Source organism: Odocoileus virginianus, unplaced genomic scaffold (genome assembly GCF_023699985.2).
Source record: "Odocoileus virginianus isolate 20LAN1187 ecotype Illinois unplaced genomic scaffold, Ovbor_1.2 Unplaced_Contig_3, whole genome shotgun sequence".
Taxonomy (NCBI): Eukaryota; Metazoa; Chordata; class Mammalia; order Artiodactyla; family Cervidae; genus Odocoileus; species Odocoileus virginianus.
Window position 1 is genome coordinate 1,310,316 of NW_027224320.1, and position 18,658 is coordinate 1,328,973.

The 18,658-nt window shown below is 65.6% G+C and overlaps 1 protein-coding gene across 1 annotated transcript in view; it reads left to right on the plus strand.

The window, feature by feature from the left end:
- The window catches only part of EEFSEC (eukaryotic elongation factor, selenocysteine-tRNA specific), a 113,990-nt gene that overhangs the window by 89,440 nt on the left and 5,892 nt on the right, over positions 1–18,658 (plus strand). Inside the window, exons 5-6 of the mRNA XM_070463474.1 lie at positions 4,928–5,569; positions 9,617–9,773. Of these exons, the coding sequence (XP_070319575.1) occupies positions 4,928–5,569; positions 9,617–9,773 (799 nt within the window). The remainder of the gene's footprint in view (positions 1–4,927; positions 5,570–9,616; positions 9,774–18,658) is intronic.

Genomic DNA, 18,658 nt, shown 5'->3' on the forward strand with positions numbered 1-18,658 from the left:
CTGGGTGGCTAAGAACCTGGGTGAGTTGTGAGGTCGCAGTGGAGGGGCGGAGCCTCTGCCGGGCCCGCGGTAGGAAACCCAATAACCCCCTCCCCCCACCGCCGGATGCCCACCACAGACAGCAGTGGGAGGGGCCAGCAGGCAGCAGGATGGCACGGCCTGCCATGGACAGCCGCCCGCCCGGCGCAGGCGCCCAGAGAGCGAAGCCGGACGTGCAGGCGCAGTGACGGCCGTGGGGCGTGACGGTGCTCATCAGCGCCCGCCAGGACTCGGGACTCTGGGCAGGGCCTGAGCTGGGGCAGTGCACACGGGCCCCGGGGGCACCGAGCTCCGGCACGCAGCCTGGCCGGGCACTCAGGCGGGGCCGTGGCTGGAGTAGACAGACACGCCTGTAGGCAGAGCCTCCATCGGAGCCTGCACTCGGGTCCAGGGGTGCATGTGGGTCCCCAGGCTTCTGAAGACGGCCTCCTCCTCTTAGGGGCCGCGTCTCGTTCCTGAGCAGGGGCCTCTGAGAGGAAGGTCTCCTCGCTCTCCTCCCTGGGTGCAGCTGGCTTTGGCTGAGGCCCCCGGGGACGTCTGCATGGAGCAGAGCCCACTGCTGGGCAATAAGCGCAGCCTCCTGGGACGAGGCCAGGTGGGAGGGGCTAGGCCAGCGCTGCCAGGCCTGGTTCCTGGTGGTGCCAGTACCCGGGGCAGGGGCCCAGGCCCCGAGCCAGGACACAGAGGGGCCGGCCTGACCTCCTCGATGTCACCTCCCTGGGAGCACACCCGAGGGGCCGCTAGGCCTGGCCACCCGCTGTGGGGAGGAGCTTCACCTCCCCAGCAGGGACCCCTGAGGAGGCCCGTCCTGGTGGGCGGCCGCAAACAGCCCACACTGCCAAGTGGAGGCTCTTCCCGGCGCTGCTGGGGGCGAGTGGCCACAGTAGTGGGCGATCAGGGAGACTGAGGCAGGTGTGTGCCCCACCACGGGTCTCGTGCAAAGTGGTGCTGGGGAGCTCAGGGCGGGGCGCGACAGGAAGGGCCCCCGCGGCAGCGTGCCCACGAGTGCGGGCGTAGGTAAGAGGAGGAAGGACCGCGGCAGTCAGGAGGAGTGACTGGACAGGGCGTGCGGCCCGGCCGGCTGCAGCGTGAGCTGGTGGGCGAATCTGAAGGCAGGTGTGCACGCAGAGGCATCTCCGAACATGAACAGACGTCCACCCAGGGCAAGGGGACAAGTCGTCGAGTGGACCAGCGGCAGGCCCAGCCCTGTACACTCACACGCATGTGCCTCGCGGGGTGCTCGAGGCTGTGAACGCCCCTGGTGGGGCACGGGAAGACTTGGTGGAGGTTGCTCCAGGGTGGCCAGGCCGGGCACAGGCCTCGAAGCCTTCCACCCCACGCGGAGACCGAGGATGGGTGGCAGCTCAGACGGGTCGGTCCCGGGAGGGAGCGCAGGCGGTGGGCACCTCGCTCAGCCCCTGCGCCTTTCTGAATGGTTCGTTCTTCTAGAATACACGTGGGTGGGAACCGACCCCCAGGGCCCATCCACTGCCCCCACAGCCCAGGCCACCCTCTCCCCAGCGGCGTCCCGAGTGTGGCTTTTTGTGCAAGACGCAGCTAATGCACTCGGCCGGGGACGTCTTATCTGTGCCCAGCCCGGCTCACAGGAGAGGGAGAAATAAGAGCAGCCAAATTGAAACCTTATTAAACCAAATTGGTTAGGTCTGATGGAGCCAAACCTAGACGGATCTTTAAAAGCTTATTTCATTTTTCCCTCCGGTCTGAGCCTCTTTGAATTGCAGTAACTGATCCTGGTGTAAGCTTATTAGTGTCGACCTTGTGTGTCTCTTCTCTCCCGACTTACATTTCATTAAGTGGTGATGCAGTCGCAGGGCCCTGACCCTCGCCTTTGGCACAGCCAGGAGCTTCCAGACTCATTAGTGGGCGAAAACGGATAACAGGGGCCCAATCTCATTACGGCCGGTGCCATTATTACAGCAGCCTCTGCCCGTCAGCGGTGCGGCTCAGCCCCCTTCTCCCTGGCATCTGCTGACTCTGGAGGGTGTCAGGGACCCGCGCGCTGGTCCTTCGCCGTGTCTTGTGGTGGGTCTGGCTCCTCCGTGCTCCGCTGCAGAAATAGCCCTGCCGGAGAGCTGGGTGAAGGGCTGCAGTGCTCGCAGACTCTGTTGGGGTTCATATGTATGGTGTGATGGGAGAGGTGGCTTCCAGACGGGTCGATGGGGTGCCCCGGCAATGCCTTTCCCCCAGGCCTCGATCCTGGCTCTGTGAAGTGCGGTCACCGTAGCCACCTGGAGGTGGTTGGGCAAACGGAGAGAACCAGCTCGTCACTCGACAGGCGTCCCACAGATGCCGTGTCTCTCCTCTGCCCTCGCCGCCACTGGCTGGGTGTCCAATCCTGCAAGCTGGTGCCGTGCAGGGCAGAGACGCATGCCTTGGGACCCCGCCTTGGGCCACTTCCCTGCCAGTGTTCAGCAGCCTTAGAAAGCACCCCGGTCACCGTGAGCCCAGCCTCCCACCGAGGGCCGCAGACTCTGGAAACCATGGTGCAGAGGCTCAGAAGCCGGAGAGAGCCCCTGAGTGCGTGGGGCCGGGCAGACAGGACGTCCGTTTGCTGTCCCACTAGCCCGTCCCAGACCCCACGGAGGGAGGACCCATCCCACTCGGGCCCTGCTGGCCAGAGAGGGACACCGAGGTAGCTGAGGGGTCAGGTCCGAAGTCAGCCGGGCTGGCCATCAGGAGGTGCTGCTGACCTCAACAGGGGCAGGGGAGGGGGCTGGGCCCTGCCTCCAGCTCCAGAGCCTTCTTCGTGGGTTCATGGCGGGGGGGGGGGGGGGGGGTGTCCACCCCGCGGCCCCCGGCACCGCCCCAGGTCAGCTGTTGGGTGGTCTGGGGTCAGGCCAGGCGCCAAGCCTGCCTCGAGGTCCTGGAGCTGATCAGCCCAAGTCTCAGCCTGTTTGCCTTGTGACCTTGGAGACATCAAAAACCTCTGTTTCTTCATCCATAAAATTGAATGGAAAAATATTGACCTGCCTCGTAGGGTTTTATGAAGAATAACTGACCCAGAGGATGGTAAGACTTGTGTATTAATAAGAAAGGGCCAAACTGCTTAGCCGGCATGAACTTGAGTTTGAAAAAGTGTTGGCTTGCTTGATGGTATTCCTCCTCCCCTCCCCGCGGAAGCTCCAGCTGCCAGGGAGATAGGCCGAGGCGCTGCAGGCGGCTGGCCTTCCCGGGAGCCGCGCCGGGGGCCTTCCTGCCCCAGGACACGGCACCCCCGCCCCCCGCCGCCCCCTTCTCCCGTCTCTGTGGCTGTCACGGGTCCTTCCGCGTGCTGTGGTTGCGTCCCCCGTGGGGGCTCAGGTGCCCCCACGCACACAGCGTGTCAGTCACGCTGCAGGGACAGGACCCTGCAGAGGGCGGTGAGCACATCGCCGGGCTGGGGAGGGCCCGCGGGGCGGCTGGGCAGGGCTGGTGTAAGGTGACACCCTGCGGTCACACGGTCACCCCGCGCCGCATTCCTGGTAGGCCGCGTCCCGGCGCCCGCGCGGACCGTTCCGGGTGCCTCGTGTCTCTGTCTGATTGATCTTGACGGTGGCTTTTGACACCGTGCCTCTCACTTTCTCTGCCCCCTGACCTCCTGGTTAGGTGGTTAATGCTCTTTAAACAAACACTGGCGTTTCAGGCTCCGCAGGGAAGGACCAGGCTCCTGTGGCTCACGTCAGCCCAGCACCCCACAATGGGGAGGAAATGGGGGTTCCACACCCCGACCTCGGAGACCAGGCACCCGCAGCCTAGCGGTCGGTGTTGCCCCGTGTGAGGGTGCTGGTGCTGGGGTCCTGTTCCTCTGCTGGTCTGAGCGGAGGTCCTGTGACTGTGTCGTCACCCCAACGTGGGTCTCTGCAGAGACGCTGCTCGCACTGTGCACGTCTGTGGGGCCTTTTCTGTGCCTGCTCCTGATTTAGCCGCCTTGGGCACGGAAGTGTGCTGCTGGGGTGGGCATGTGATGGTTTGTGAACAGGTGAGACCCGTCACTCCTGGTGGCTTCCAGCTGCGCCCCACTCCTCACCCCGGCTGCAGCCCCCCACCACCTCTACACCGCCAGGTGCCCCGGTTTTGAGTGGACTTTCTGTGGCCCCCACGCAGCTGTCTCTTGTGATCAGGGTGTCAGCTCAGACATGGCCTCCGCAGAGCTCTTCCCTGACTGCTGCCCGCATGCAACTGGACGCCCCCAGCCCCCAGCCCGAGGCCCCAGCATCCTGCTGCGTCATTTCCTCCAAGCAGGGCATGAGCGACGTGCAAACTGTGGGCATGTCAGTCATACGTACCTACACACAGGACGCCACGTGTCTATTCTGTTGATGCTCACAGGCGTCGTTGCTGTAAATGCACCCGTAGCGCTGTTTCTGGATGCTGCGTTCTTTGCGGACACAGCTGGCTCTGTCCCCACACCTGGGACAGCGCCCAGCACGCGGCGGCCCCGGGTCCGTGTGTCTGGTGAACAAGGAGCAGCGCAGCCCGCAAGCTGGCAGCAGGCGGGTCCGAGTGGGCAGGGGCGGTACAGTGGGCGGCGTGGCTGGGAGGCGCTGGGGCAGTGCTCTGCCCACGGGGGTCTGGGCAGCTGCGTTTGTCCTGCACTTTTGAGGCAGCCTGGCAGGGCCAGGCAGGTGGGGGAGGCAAGGCTAGACCAAGGGCTGGGGAAGAAAGTGCAGGACGGAGCCTGGGTGGGTGACGAGAGGGGACCCCAGTGGTGCAGTCAGGCTGCAGTGACCACTGACCACAGCAAGGCCCGGGCTCCCCGTGGACCTGCTCCGTGTGGGGGCGTCTGATCGGGAGCCCATGGCTGCTGGCAGCCCTGGGACACGGACCGCTCTGCTGGGCCCCCCGCCCCGAGGCGCAGACTCAGCGCCCCCTCTTTTGTTCCGCCCAGGTGGTGAGGAAAGTGAAGTCCATGCAGATGTTCCACACGCCCGTCAGCTCGGCCGTGCAGGGGGACCGGCTCGGCATCTGCGTCACCCAGTTCGACCCCAAGCTGCTGGAGCGTGGCCTGGTGTGTGCCCCCGGGTCCCTGCACACGGTCCACGCCGCCCTCATCTCCGTGGAGAAGATCCCCTACTTCCGGGGGCCCCTGCAGACCAAGGCCAAGTTCCACATCACCGTGGGCCACGAGACGGTCATGGGTCGGGTGATGTTCTTCAGCCCCGCACCCGACAGCCTCGACCGCGAGCCCGTGCTGGACTCCTTCGACTTCTCCCGCGAGTACCTCTTCCAGGAGCAGTACCTGTGCCCGGGCCCGGCCACGGCTGAGGCTGACGAGAAGGCGGGCCAGGCCTCGGCGGGCCACGGCCCCCGGCAGCAGTGGGCCCTGGTGGAGTTCGAGAAGCCCGTCACCTGCCCGCGGCTCTGCCTGGTGATCGGCTCCAGGCTGGACGCCGACATCCACGCCAACACGTGCCGGCTGGCCTTCCACGGCGTCCTGCTGCACGGGCTGGAGGACAGGACCTACGCGGAGAGCGCCCTGCCCGCGCTGCGGGTGTACAAGCTGAAGCAGAAGCATGGCGTCGTGGAGCGGGTGAGCACACGTCCCCGCCCGCGCCTGCGGCCCTCAGCCGGGGAGCTGGGCCCGTGTCCTCCGGCTCGGCCGGTCCAGCCACTCAGCGCGGGCGGGCGGCTCCTTGGGCGGCCCCCCACTACCAGCTGTCCCCGCAGCCCCAGCTGGGAGCCCCCGCCCGCTGGGCCATGAGCAGATGCGCGTGCGGGCCTCCCTGTCCCTGTGGCTCCCTGGCGTCGGCTCCGGGGGTAAGGGGTGGCCTGGGACCCAACCGGTGTCCCCAGGCTCAGAGCCGCACGCTGAGACCCGGCACCAGGGAACTCGGGCTCCCATGGGGTCTGCCCGAGGCCTCCGCAGGCCCCGTGGTCCTCACCCCCGTGTGGCAGAGGAGGCTTGGCCATCCTGGTGCAGCCCTGAGTGTGTGCAGACATGGGCGATGGGCGGGGTGTGCAGGGCCCTGGAGCCCGTGACTGCAGGCCCTGTGGCCTCGTCTCCTGCTTGCCCCCAGCCCTGACCCCCAGGGGCCTTGGCGCACCACTGCCTGTGTGCTCCCACGCTGCCCTGGGTGCCCCACACTGGAAGGCGTGGTGTTGTCTTCACCCTGGCTGCCTGCAGACCAGTTTCAGTGAGAGTTGGCACAGCAGGGCGTTGACGAGCCTCTTTCCCTCAGGTTCCTTGCTGGAGAAACGGGGGCTGTGCACCCCGGCCCTCAGGGCCGCGGGCAGGGCCGCCGCTGTGTGGGGAGGGCCGGCCCCGAGCGCCGGGCCCCGTCTGCCCTCTTGGACTTCCCTCCTGGCGCAGCTGCCCGGGTCCCCAGCTGGCACCTCTCTCTCTGCCCTGCCGGGGTCAGCCTGGGTGTGCCGGCCCCCTGGGCCTGGCCCCCGCTGGCGCCGGACGGGCAGGGCCTGCGGGATGGGCAGAGGAGCCTGCGGCATCGGCCCAACCAAGTGTGGACGTGCAGACGCCACCGGGCACGCTGGCCAGCTTTGAAGTCTGAGCGGCTCTGCCGCGGCTCCTGGCTCGCCCCGCTCCACTGCTGATGGCTCGCTAATTGTGCCCAGGGCCCCAGGGAGCACGCCGGCCTGGGTGCAGGTGGCCTGAGACTGCCTCTGGCCAGCGCGGGCTCTTTGCTGTCCGGCAGCGCTGCCCGCGGCCCCCTGGCCCCACCTGGCTCCCAGGCCACTCGGGGAAATAGAGACTCTTCCTGGAGCCACAGCTGAGCAGAGACCCCTCGGGGAGACTGGCCCCGCCCAGCGCCTGGGTCTCTCCTGCCTTCCCCGTGGCGTCTAATAGCCTGTGCCTGTTGGCTCCCTTTTGAAAATGGTTTTTTCTGTATAGATAGAGGGTCAGGGCGGCTGGCCAGGGGGGAAAGCGCTGGCTCTGGATCTGAGGTCCTGAGCAGGTGCTGGCCTGGCCCGGCCGTGGACCAGTCACCCCGCCCCCAGCCCAGCAGCTGTGGCCTCTGTAACACAGCTGGTGGGAAGCTGGTGGGGCCCCGTGTGGGAGGGCCCGGCCTGAGAGGTGAGCCTGGCCCAGGCGAGGTGCCCAGCAAGTGTCCACCCTCTTTCTGTCCTGGAGCACGGTGCTTTGGTGCCCCTCTGCCCACTCGGCGCCCAAGGATGGGGACCGTCAGGGAGGCAGGGCCCGTGAGCTGGGGCCGTGGACACCAGGCCTGTCCCTGCTGGTCAGCGCCCTGGGTGCTGGGCAGGCCTTGGTCTTGAGGAGTGGGCCTGGGCATCCAGTTAGTGGGTGTTCGGGCTGGAGCCGAGTCCCCGAGGCCCCTGGAAGCCGCCCGACAGAGTGAGGTGACCTGAGGGCCAGTCTCCAGCCCTGGGTTTGCCAGGGGGGATTACGTGGGGCCAGTCACCCCCAGAGACCCTGTGTCTTCCTTACTGCCACCTCGCCGGGGACACGCATGTCCTGTGCCCCCAGAAGGGGTGCCGAGCCCAGGGAAGGGCCTGGCTGCCCCGCCTGCACTGGGGGAAGGTGCAGTCGTGGCAGCGTGTTCCTTAGGCTGGAAGGGATGGACGGGCTGCTGGTCCTGGTGGCAGGGGTCTCCCCGGGGGCCCTACAGATGCCCATCCTCTGCGGGCCGGGCACCTCACCCTTCTGGCCCCGGGCCCGCCCCTGCGCCCACTGCAGCCCCCAGCTCCAGCTTCTGCCGGCCCAGGTTCTGGCCCCTGGGTGGTCTCCCCCATTCTGGCTGACACCAGCACCCCCTCCTGATAGTTGCCGTTCTGGAAGAAGCCCCCGAGGCTCAGCGAAACCCCAGGCACAGGCTGCAGGGCCTGGGGAGGCGGACCAGGCCCCATTCCCGCGGCCGCCCCCTGTCCTGGCGCCCATCCTCCAGTTGGAGTGAAAACAATCGCCTCGGGGCTTGGGCAAGTCCCAGGCCGCGCCGCAGAGCTGGCCCGGAGACACACACGCGCGTGACGACGTGATTACATGTGCTGCCAGCCAAGTCCTGCCTGGGGGCCGGGGCAGAGGGCACGCGCCTGGGTGGACCCCGTGTGAGGCTTGCTGCACTCGGGGAGCGGCCCATGGCCGCGGGGCTGACCAGCCAGGCGGGTCCTTGGTGGACGCTGCAGCCCCCGGAGCCGTCTCAGTGCCGAGGCTCAGTGCCATCCCTGCCCAACATCCCAGGGCAGACTAACGGGGGCCGGCCTCCCCGTGGGACAGGCTGGTGTCTGATCCCCGAGGGCTCCGCTAAGGCTGGGAGCGTGTGGAGATGAGCTTGCCCACCACCTGCAGGAGGCCTCACCATCTGGCCCCAGGGGTCAGTGAGCACCAGTCCCGCAGCAGAGGTTTGCTGGGACCCACGGCCACAGCCCGTCGCTGCTGGAGGCTGTGTTCCGGGTGCAGGGGCTGCCCTGGCCCCTCGGGGCTCCCAGCGGGCCTCTGTCCCTGCTGTCACCCCGCTCCACATCCGCAAGCCACTCGGACGCTGTCCCTGAGCTCGGGAAAGCCCTTGCAGACGAGAGCCTGTGCGCCCGCGGGGCTCTGAGGGGCCCCCTCCGGCCAGCAGCCTCAGCAGCGAGGCTGAGCTTGGGACCGGCCCCTGGGGGGGGACGCGCACGGCTGGTCCAGACCCACGGGTCTGTTTGGCTGTTGTCCTGGCCCTGCTGGCTGACTGGGCCCCCCACGAGGCTGGGACAGGGCTTCACGCAGGCCCTTCCATGGGGGCTGCAGCTGGGGGCCTGCGGAAGGCGACAGGAACCCTCGCCCTCCGAGGCTGGTGACGCTCGCTCACCCGGACTCCCCGGTTCTGGGGTCGGAGCGGCCGCTCTCTGCAGCCCACGCGCCGCGGGCCCGGGACACCCTCACACAGCCTTGCCGCTGCCACGCGGAGGGCAGGGCCGGGTCTGCGATCACAAGGGCACAGAGCAGCTCCCGTAGGGGTGAGGCCGACGGCTCTCCGCGTGGCCCGTGGCCCGTCCACCCGTCACCGGGGGAGGCGGGGCGCACATGCCTGGTATCTGGCTGGTGAATCTAGCAGGGTAGGGTGTGTTTTTCTGAAAGGTTTTTAGGGTAAATGGGGCAGTTTCTGCTTTTCAGAGCAGCCCACCCGGGTCCTTGGCCAAAACTTGGCATCGTGGGCAGAAGTGCGATATTCCTGAGCCTCACTCACGGGGCCCCAGGAGGAGGTCCCCGCTGGCTGCACGGCCTGCCTCTGTGTGCTGCCCAGGCCGTGCCCGGGGCCCAGAGGGCAGGAGGAGGCCCCCCTGGCACTCCGAGGCCTGGTAGAGCTGGTGCTCACACACACACACCCCTTCCCCCTTCTCTGCAGAGGCTGTGGAGTGGAGCTGGCAGGGGGCCTGGGGCTGGGAGGCGACCAGAGTGTGGATGGGATGGGCTCGGGAGTGGACGGCACCCCCTTGGCCTTCCTGAGGAGCTGTCGGCTCCAGGACGGGCGGGCGGGATGGCTGTGGGCTCCCGTCAGCTCTGCGTGTCCCTGCAGGTGGTGGGGCAGGGGGGCTGATCATCAGCAGTGACGCGGGCTGAGCGCACGTGCGTGTGGCGGCCAGCCTTCCCCCGGCACTGACTCTCTCCCCGGGTGGGTGGGCGCAGGTGCTGGACGACCACAGCGTGATCGGCCGCTCCCTGTTCAAGAAGGAAACCAACATCCAGCTGTTCGTGGGACTCAGGGTGCACCTGTCCACCGGCGAGCTGGGGGTCATCGATAGCGCCTTCGGACAGAGCGGCAAGTTCAAGGTCCACATCCCTGGTGAGTGTAGCCCTTTCCTGACACTCGCGGGAGCTGTCACCCTGCCAGGCTCAGCCCGCAGGGCCCCGTGGCCTCTGCTCCCACCGCCCTGTGCCCGAGAGCCAGCGGGTCCTGGAGACGGCGGCTGTGGGCACCGCGTCTGGTCTGAGCGCCCAGGGCATGTCTCCCGGCCTGCGCGGGGCATGGAGCCGCTCTGACCAGCAGTTTGGGGGTGACCGGCAGCTCCGGGGGCGCGTGGCTCCCTGGGGTTGGAGTTGCCGCCCCATCCCTGCCTCCCGCTCAGTCTGAGGCGGGCCTGGTCCCCGTGGGGTCATGGTGCGCGTCTGCTGCTGGGGTCCCACTGCGCCGGGACGGTGGCCTGCAGTGGCGGATGGGCCTCCTGCTGGCTCCGCAGGCTGGGAAGGAGGCCGGGGAGCCCTCTGGGTGTCCCGTTCCACCCCAGGCCCAGGTGTGCTGGGCCTCACCTGGGACTGTGCGGCCCACAGGGCCAGGCCGGGTATTGGAGGCCGGGTTGCAGGTGCGAGGGAGATGCTCCTACTCCACGGGAATCAGGCCCGGGAGTCTTCATGTGATGTAGTTTATGTAGAATTTACTGATGAAAGCCTGGAACGGTCTGAACTTCAGGAAACCTGTCTCTGGGCTGGGTTTGGCCCTTGCGACCCTTGACTCCTGCTTGAACCTCAGGGCCGACGCGGGGGCATCAGGGCCACCTGTCCGCAGTGAGCTGTAGTGCGGGAGCCGCGCCCTGTGGAGCCGTGGACACTGCCCCCCGAGACCTTGAAGCGGGATGGGCTTGCCGGATGGCCCCTCCCCGTGACACCCGAGGAGCTTCCCCCAAGTCCGGGGGCTCACGGTTGAAGGGCCCGCATTGACAAAACTGCCCCTTGCAAAGGGCCGCATCCATCCAGAAGGCCGAGGCCCCCCCTGCGCGGGTGGTGAGGGTGGGGGACGTTGCCGGTGGTGACGAGGGCCCCCCCATCCAGCTCCACATCGCTGGCACCCGGTGACCCTCTCCGGATTCCAGATGGTGTCTCTGAGGGACCCGGAGCCTGGCCGTGGGCTCAGCCCGGGGTGGGGGCCTGGGGGCACCAGAGGCAGGTGTCGACTGGCTTCACGTTCTAAGCATCCCCTGGACGATGGTCTGAGCAGGCGGAGGGATGGGGGAAGGCGGAGGCCGCCGCGGCACAGGTGACCGTGTGCGGAAAGTGGAAACTCACGCTGGTGCCAGCGGGGTGGGGGGGCCTGGCATCCTGGTCACGGGTGTGGTCATGTCCCCGCAGGCTTCACACAATGGGCCTTTGGGCCGCGCCGGCCCTCTGGGTTTGAAATAAAACTGTTTTCTTTCCTGTAAGATGTGCCCTCCCCACACACACTACCCCAGACACCGCATCCCGCCTGCACACAGTGCCTGGAGTGGATTCTCGGGCACCCTCAGGAATCTGTGCTTGGGACAGCCCCCTTGGGGCACCAGCCCCCCAGGGCCAGGCTGGCCTTTATGAAACACTGCAGGCTGCGTGTGAGCCGGTTTCCCAGCCCTGCTAGCCCGGGAGGCAGGAAGCAGGGCTCCTGCAGAGAGCAAGGGCCTGCAGTCTATCAGACCCGCCCTGAAATCCTGGCTGGACATTTAGCTTCCCTGAGCCTCAGTTTCCTCATCTGTAAGATGGGTCTTTTCTGAGGGTTTTTTTTCTTCCCAAATTTTTTTTTCTTCCCAACTTTTTAAAATAACTTGATCCTTAGGGAACAGTGAAAAGAAAAGTGTCCTGAACACTCACGCTCCTCAGATTGCACGCCTATGGCGCCACGCCACACTCGCTGTGCGCGAGCTGAGTCGCCCCGTCCGCCTCCGCCCCCCATGCACCCGGGGCGCCTGGAAGGACCCCTCCCGGGAGCAGGAGCCAGCAGGACCGTGCCCGGCCTGGAGCGTCACGTCCCCGGAGGAGCCCTGGGGCTCCCGGGGAAGCCGGTCCCCCCGCAGGGGGCTGTGTCCGGAGCAGGCGGGGGCAGCGTGGCTGACGTCTGACGTCACCTTTGAAAGGACTCGGAACACGAAGTTGCACACAGCAGCATCGCCCGACCGCATAAGAGGGAAGTCCTGCAGAGAATTGCGGTGGGAGACTGTGGGAGGCTCTGGTCCTCTCTACTTTTCTCTGGCACGTGGCGTTCACTGAACGAGCCTCGTGGGTGCGTGCGCGACTCTGGGCCAAAGACACGGAGACCACCCGCCCAGCTCAGACGCCTGCACCGAGCCCGGACCCGGGCCACCCTCAGCACATTCCCAGGGGCCACGGGGGTCCCAGGGTCATGGGAGGCAGCCCCTGCTGCCCCCGGGCCCCACCATCGAGAAGCCGGGGAGGCAGTGAGGGTCGCGGGCTCCTCCCACCTGGAAGGATGAGTAACCCTTTGCTGGACCGAGGGCAGGGCCCACGGGCCCCGAGCCCCACATCTAGGGCAGCGCCGTCAGGGACAGCGGGTGGGCGGTCCTGGCTGGTGGGCAGCGCAGGGGGCTGGGGGCTCGATGAGAGCCTTGGGAGGGAAGTGGGCGCACTCCAGAAGGGCGCCCCTGCGCGTTTGAGCAGAGAAGGCCAGGGTTTGCGGTGTGTGGCGGTGGTGCTCAGGGAGGCTGCACACCCCCTGGGGAGCCCCCCGCGAAGTCCCGGCGGCCTGGAGAGCCTCTGCCCAAGGCCCAGGCAAGCCCCACCCGGGCCAAACCCGGCTGCATCAGGGCAGCGACCCTGCGGTGCAGGGACCCCCAGGAGGATCCCCAGGTGGTCAGCAGCCTCCCACCAGGTCCTGTCCCTGGCCGGCCGAGGAGACTCCAGAAAGCGGCCTGGCAGGGAGAAAAGCGGGCCGCAGGGAGGCGACGGGGGGCGCTGAGATCCAGAAAACCCCCGTGAAGGGAAGCAAACCATCCCTCCCTGGCGCCTCGCCCGCGGGCCTCTGGGGCTCTGGCTCTGTCTGTGGGGACGGCAGCTCAGGGTCCCGGCCCGAGGCAGCCCCACACCCCCTCTCCGGAGCGTCCTGACCGGGGGACGCATCACAGGGCGCAGGAGCCTTGGGGTGCCTCTCCTCCCCAGAAGAATGGCCCGCCTCCCACGCCTTTGGCCAGTGAAGCACTTCTAAGCAATTGTAAAAATTATATGAACCCCATCGAAGAACTGTTACAACAATGTTTATACCCAGTATTTGAAACAAAGACAATGATATTATAAATAATTGTAGATGATGAAGATAGGCAAGAAAAAATAACATCATTAAAAGAATTTTACAAGACGGACCGTTCACAAAGATGGATGGAGTAACACAATACGGTAAAAATATCTGCAATTAACATAAACACGGCCCCATGGACAGAAACCATCTGCTGGCCCCGCGCCCGGCCGGGTCCCTGGTCACCCCGCGGGCTGTGCCGGGGCTCCTGTGCCCAGCAGGCCGGGGCCGCTTGGGAGGCCATCCAGCACACAAGAGCTGGGGCCGAGGGCTGTCCTCTCCCTGTCCTGCCCTGGCCAGGGCCAGCCCCTCCATGTCCCCACAGCGCCCGATGCTTCCTCCCAGCTGCTGGATGCAGAGCTGTGTCCCCGGGGTCAGGGATGAGTCCGTGGCCTCTGGGGTCACTCGGGCAGCGTGTGGTAGCAGCGTCACAGGCTGGGGCAGCAGCCCGCTCCCTCCTCATCCACAGCGGACGGATGGCCCCTAACAGAGTGGACCCCCACACCCCTTTGGCCTTTAACCAGTGTTTGATGTTCTAAAAAAAAGTTTATTTTTAACCCTGGAAAATCTTTGGCCACAAAGAAGAAAAGAGACGCCCCCGAAACCAGCAAGATCAGAAGAGACTCCCCCGAAACCAGCGAGATGCTTGAGCCCTGCCCCCAGCCCGACCGGGAGCCCCCACCCTCACACCCCTGCGCCCCCTCCTGCAGCCGCGTCCCAGGCACAGGCGTATTTCCGCTGTTTCTGTGGCTCCAGCCTGGGTCTCGCAGGAGGGACCCACTGATGCTGCATCCCCGAGGGGTCCCCACCAACCCCCCTGCCCGCCACCCATCTAAGCTCAGGTGGGCGTTTCCCGGGTTTGCCTCGCGGAGGACGCGGTCGGTGGGCTCCGGAGCTGCGTCCTCAGCCTGGCCTCTTGGAGGCCCAGCTCGGCCCTAAGTGTCAGGCTGTACGGGAAGACCAGGGCAGGGGGCAAGGGGACACCCCAGCGTTTAAGCGGAGGCTGGACTGCTGTTTGCTACACCCCATCTCTGCCGCCATCCACTGCCCGTCTGTAACGGGGGTCAGAGCACCTTGGGGCCTGGGAGCGGAGGAACGCGGGGCTCTCGTGGGGGAAGTGCCGTCTCCATGTGACCCAGCCCGTGATGAAGGGCTCAGCCCCAAGCGGGGGGTCGTCCGGGCCTCCGTCCACGAGCTCAGGGTGGAGCTGCCGCCAGCGCCAGCGGGGCTGCTTTGGGCACCCTGGCCGCGTGCCCCGAGGCTGGGCCGCCCGTCTCTTCCCCTGACCAGGCTCCCCCTGCTTCCCGGACCTGAAGGACATGTCTGGCAGCCTTTGGCCTCCTGGTGGCCCTGGGCCGACCTTGAGGGAACCATGCTCCCCGCAGCCCACTGGGGGTCAGGTCCTTGCCTGCCAAGGGCAGAGCCTACAGCCACCGGCAGGCCTGTGGCTCGGGAGGAGGGTGCAGGCCTGACCGCCGCCTGGACCCAGGCTCAGGGTCTCTCCCCACAGCCCCAGGCCCAGCCAGGAGCCCCCAGCCGGCAGGAGCTGTGCAGGCCGGAGGTCTGCCTGGTGTCTGAGCATGTGCGTCTGCCAGTGTGTGCCCATGTGAGTCCACACTCCTGTGTGTGTGCCCGCGAGTGTGAGTCTCTGCCCGCGAGTGTGAGTCTGTGCCCGTGTGAGTGAGTCTGTGCCCGTGTGAGTGAGAGTCTGAGCCCGTGTGAGTGAGTCTGTGCCCGTGTGAGTGTGAGTCTGTGCCCGTGACTGAGAGTCTGTGTCCGTGTGAGTGTGTCTGTGCCCGTGTGAGTGAGTCTGTGCCCGTGTGAGTGAGTCTGAGCCCGTGTGAGTCTGTGCCCGTGTGAGTGTGAGTCTGTGCCTGTGACTGAGAGTCTGTGCCCGTGTGAGTGAGTCTGTGCCCGTGTGAGTGAGAGTCTGAGCCCGTGTGAGTGAGTCTGTGCCTGTGTGAGTGAGAGTCTGAGCCCGTGTGAGTGAGTCTGTGCCCGTGTGAGTGTGAGTCTGTGCCCGTGTGAGAGTCTGTGCCCGTGTGAGTGTGAGTCTGTGCCCGTGTGAGTGAGTCTGTGCCCGTGTGAGTGTGAGTCTGTGCCCGTGTGAGAGTCTGTGCCCGTGTGAGTGAGTCTGTGCCCGTGTGAGTCTGTGCCCGTGTGAGTGAGTCTGTGCCCGTGTGAGTGTGAGTCTGTGCCCGTGTGAGTGAGTCTGTGCCCGTGACTGAGAGTCTGTGTCCGTGTGAGTGTGTCTGTGCCCGTGAGAGTGTGTCTGTGCCCGTGTGAGTGAGTCTGTGCCCGTGTGAGTGTGTCTGTGTCCGTGTGAGTGAGTCTGTGTCCGTGAGAGTGTGTCTGTGCCCGTGTGAGTGTGAGTCTGTGCCCGTGTGAGTGTGAGTCTGTGCCCGTGTGAGTGTATCTGTGCCCGTGTGAGTGTGAGTCTGTGCCCGTGTGAGTGAGTCTGTGCCCGTGTGAGTGAGTCTGTGCCCGTGTGAGAGTCTGTGCCCGTGTGAGTGAGTCTGTGCCCGTGTGAGTCTGTGCCCGTGTGAGTGTGAGTCTGTGCCCGTGTGAGTGAGTCTGTGCCCGTGTGAGTGAGTCTGTGCCCGTGTGAGTGTGAGTCTGTGCCCGTGTGAGAGTCTGTGCCCGTGTGAGTGTGAGTCTGTGCCCGTGTGAGTGTGTCTGTGTCCGTGTGAGTGAGTCTGTGTCCGTGAGAGTGTGTCTGTGCCCGTGTGAGTGAGTCTGTGCCCGTGTGAGTGTGTCTGTGTCCGTGTGAGTGAGTCTGTGCCCGTGTGAGTGTGAGTCTGTGCCCGTGTGAGAGTCTGTGCCCGTGTGAGTGTGAGTCTGTGCCCGTGTGAGTGAGTCTGTGCCCGTGTGAGTGAGTCTGTGCCCGTGACTGAGAGTCTGTGCCCGTGTGAGTGTGTCTGTGCCCGTGAGAGTGTGTCTGTGCCCGTGTGAGTGAGTCTGTGCCCGTGTGAGTGAGTCTGTGTCCGTGTGAGTGAGTCTGTGCCCGTGAGAGTGTGTCTGTGCCCGTGTAAGTGTGAGTCTGTGCCCGTGTGAGTGTATCTGTGCCCGTGTGAGTGAGTCTGTGCCCGTGACTGAGAGTCTGTGTCCGTGTGAGTGTGTCTGTGCCCGTGAGAGTGTGTCTGTGCCCGTGTGAGTGAGTCTGTGCCCGTGTGAGTGTGTCTGTGCCCATGACTGAGAGTCTGTGCCCGTGTGAGTCTGTGCCCGTGTGAGTGAGTCTGTGCCCGTGTAAGTGTGAGTCTGTGCCCATGTGAGTGAGTCTGTGTCCGTGTGAGTGAGTCTGTGTCCGTGACTGAGAGTCTGTGCCCGTGTGAGTGTGTCTGTGCCCGTGAGAGTGTGTCTGTGCCCGTGTGAGTGAGTCTGTGCCCATGTGAGTGAGTCTGTGTCCGTGTGAGTGAGTCTGTGCCCGTGTGAGTGTGTCTGTGCCCGTGTGAGTGAGTCTGTGCCCGTGTGAGTGAGTCTGTGCCCGTGTGAGTGTATCTGTGCCCGTGTGAGTGTGTCTGTGCCCATGACTGAGAGTCTGTGCCCGTGTGAGTGAGTCTGTGCCCGTGTGAGTGTATCTGTGCCCGTGTGAGTGTGTCTGTGCCCATGACTGAGAGTCTGTGCCCGTGTGAGTGTGTCTGTGCCCGTGTGAGTGAGTCTGTGCCCGTGTGAGTGTGAGTCTGTGCCCGTGTGAGTGAGTCTGTGCCCGTGTGAGTGAGTCTGTGCCCGTGTGAGTGAGTCTGTGCCCGTGTGAGTGAGTCTGTGCCCGTGACTGAGAGTCTGTGTCCGTGTGAGTGTGTCTGTGCCCGTGTGAGTGAGTCTGTGCCCGTGTGAGTGAGTCTGTGCCCGTGTGAGTGTGTCTGTGCCCGTGTGAGTGAGTCTGTGCCCGTGTGAGTGAGTCTGTGCCCGTGTGAGTGTGTCTGTGCCCGTGTGAGTGTGAGTCTCTGCCCGTGTGAGTGAGTCTGTGCCCGTGTGAGTGTGTCTGTGCCCATGTGAGTGTGAGTCTGTGCCCGTGAGTGTGTCTGTGCCCGTGTGAGTGAGTCTGTGCCCGTGTGTGTCTGTGCCCGTGTGAGTGTGTCTGTGCCCGTGTGAGTCTGTGCCCGTGTGAGTGAGTCTGTGCCCGTGTGAGTGAGTCTGTGCCCGTGTGAGTGTGAGTCTCTGCCCGTGTGAGTGTGTCTGTGCCCGTGTGAGTGTGTCTGTGTCCGTGAGTGCACTCATGTGTGTGTTGTTTTTTCATAGAAGGGGGGTGACTGAGAGGCCAGCTTCCTGACAGGGCAGTTGTAAAACATTCATAAAACTTTTATTGGACTTGCCACCCTTCCAGATAAATATTTTTCGATTTTATGGGCTTGTTTTAGGGCCCTAAGCTTAATCATGGCTTTGTAGCTGCTTTAAAAAAAAATTAATTATTGTTTTGGCAAAGGGAGCCCCCGCCCCCACCCCACCAAAGACGGCCGCTCTCTGCACTCATGAATTCCTGCCTCTCAACTCTTGCCCTCTCCCCGCGCACCCTCGCAGCGTGCTGGGGTGAGCCTGGACGCGGAGAAGAGGGGAGAGGAGCTCACTCCTGTCCCCATTGCTGCCCCGGCCCGTGGGAGGGCGGTCAGTCCGGCCCAGGGCGCCCAGAGTGGGACGGGCTCGGGGTCCCGCTGGGCACCTGCCGCCTGCCGGGCCGACGCGGGTGGGTTTACACGGCCCCCGGCTCCTTCCTGCCCCTCGCGGGCCCCCGGCTCTCTGCTGCGGCTCCGTCCTCCCCACGGCAGTGATACGGGTGTGCCCTGCAGAGAGGTCCACACATGCCATGTGCAGGCCGAGGGCAAGCCCGGCTCTGTGTGCGGTCACACGTGCCTGGCGGGCCCCGGCGGGGCTGATGGGGTGTGCCCATCCGTGCTCCGCGCTGTGTAGACCGCGCTTGCTGTTGGGCGCTGTCCTGAGTGCTCCGCGTCCCATGAGCTCTCATGGGCCTTGTGACTGCCCTGCCGGGGTGAGGAGACGGGGCATAGAGGGGCGGAGGCCCTCTCTGCGGCCACATGGCTGACCCAGCACGACTGGGCCCTTGGCCGCCGCTGTCGATTGTGAGGGGGCCCCACGGGCAAGCCTGTGCCCCTCCAGGTGCCGTGCCTGCGTGGGGGGTGCAGCCAGCCCTGAGCCCAGACGCAGGCCAAGGCTCTCCCAGCGCCTGCACCGCCAGTCGCCAACAAGGTGCGTCCAGGGACGCGCTGGTGACAGAAACAGGCGGCACCGAGCCCAGTGCGGCCATGGGGGCTGGCCCTCAGGCTCTTTGAGACCGACTGGAAATGCAGACTCACGTGTCCAGGGGCCTGGGTTTGAAAGTGGCTCGGTCATCCAGGTAGTTCAGAGATGCTGTGGAGGCGGTCTGCTCCCGGGCTGCCGTTTTTCTTCCCATCTCTGATGAGAACACGAGCCCCAGGAAGGAGCCCCAGACGCCTCTGCCTGTGCACAGACGGGGCCACTGCGCCCGGCCAGCGTGGGAGCCTTCTCGGAGGCGGCGGCACTGAGCTTCACTTGAAGGGGGCGGGGAGACGTCCTGGGGAGGGCTGTTCCAGGCAAAGGAGCTCTGGCTCTGCCGCCCAGAATATGGGGCTCGAGGGGACGCTGGGTGGGGCACGGGGTGCCTTCTGAGTGGCAGGATCGGAGGTGACTGGGGGTCCTGGCTC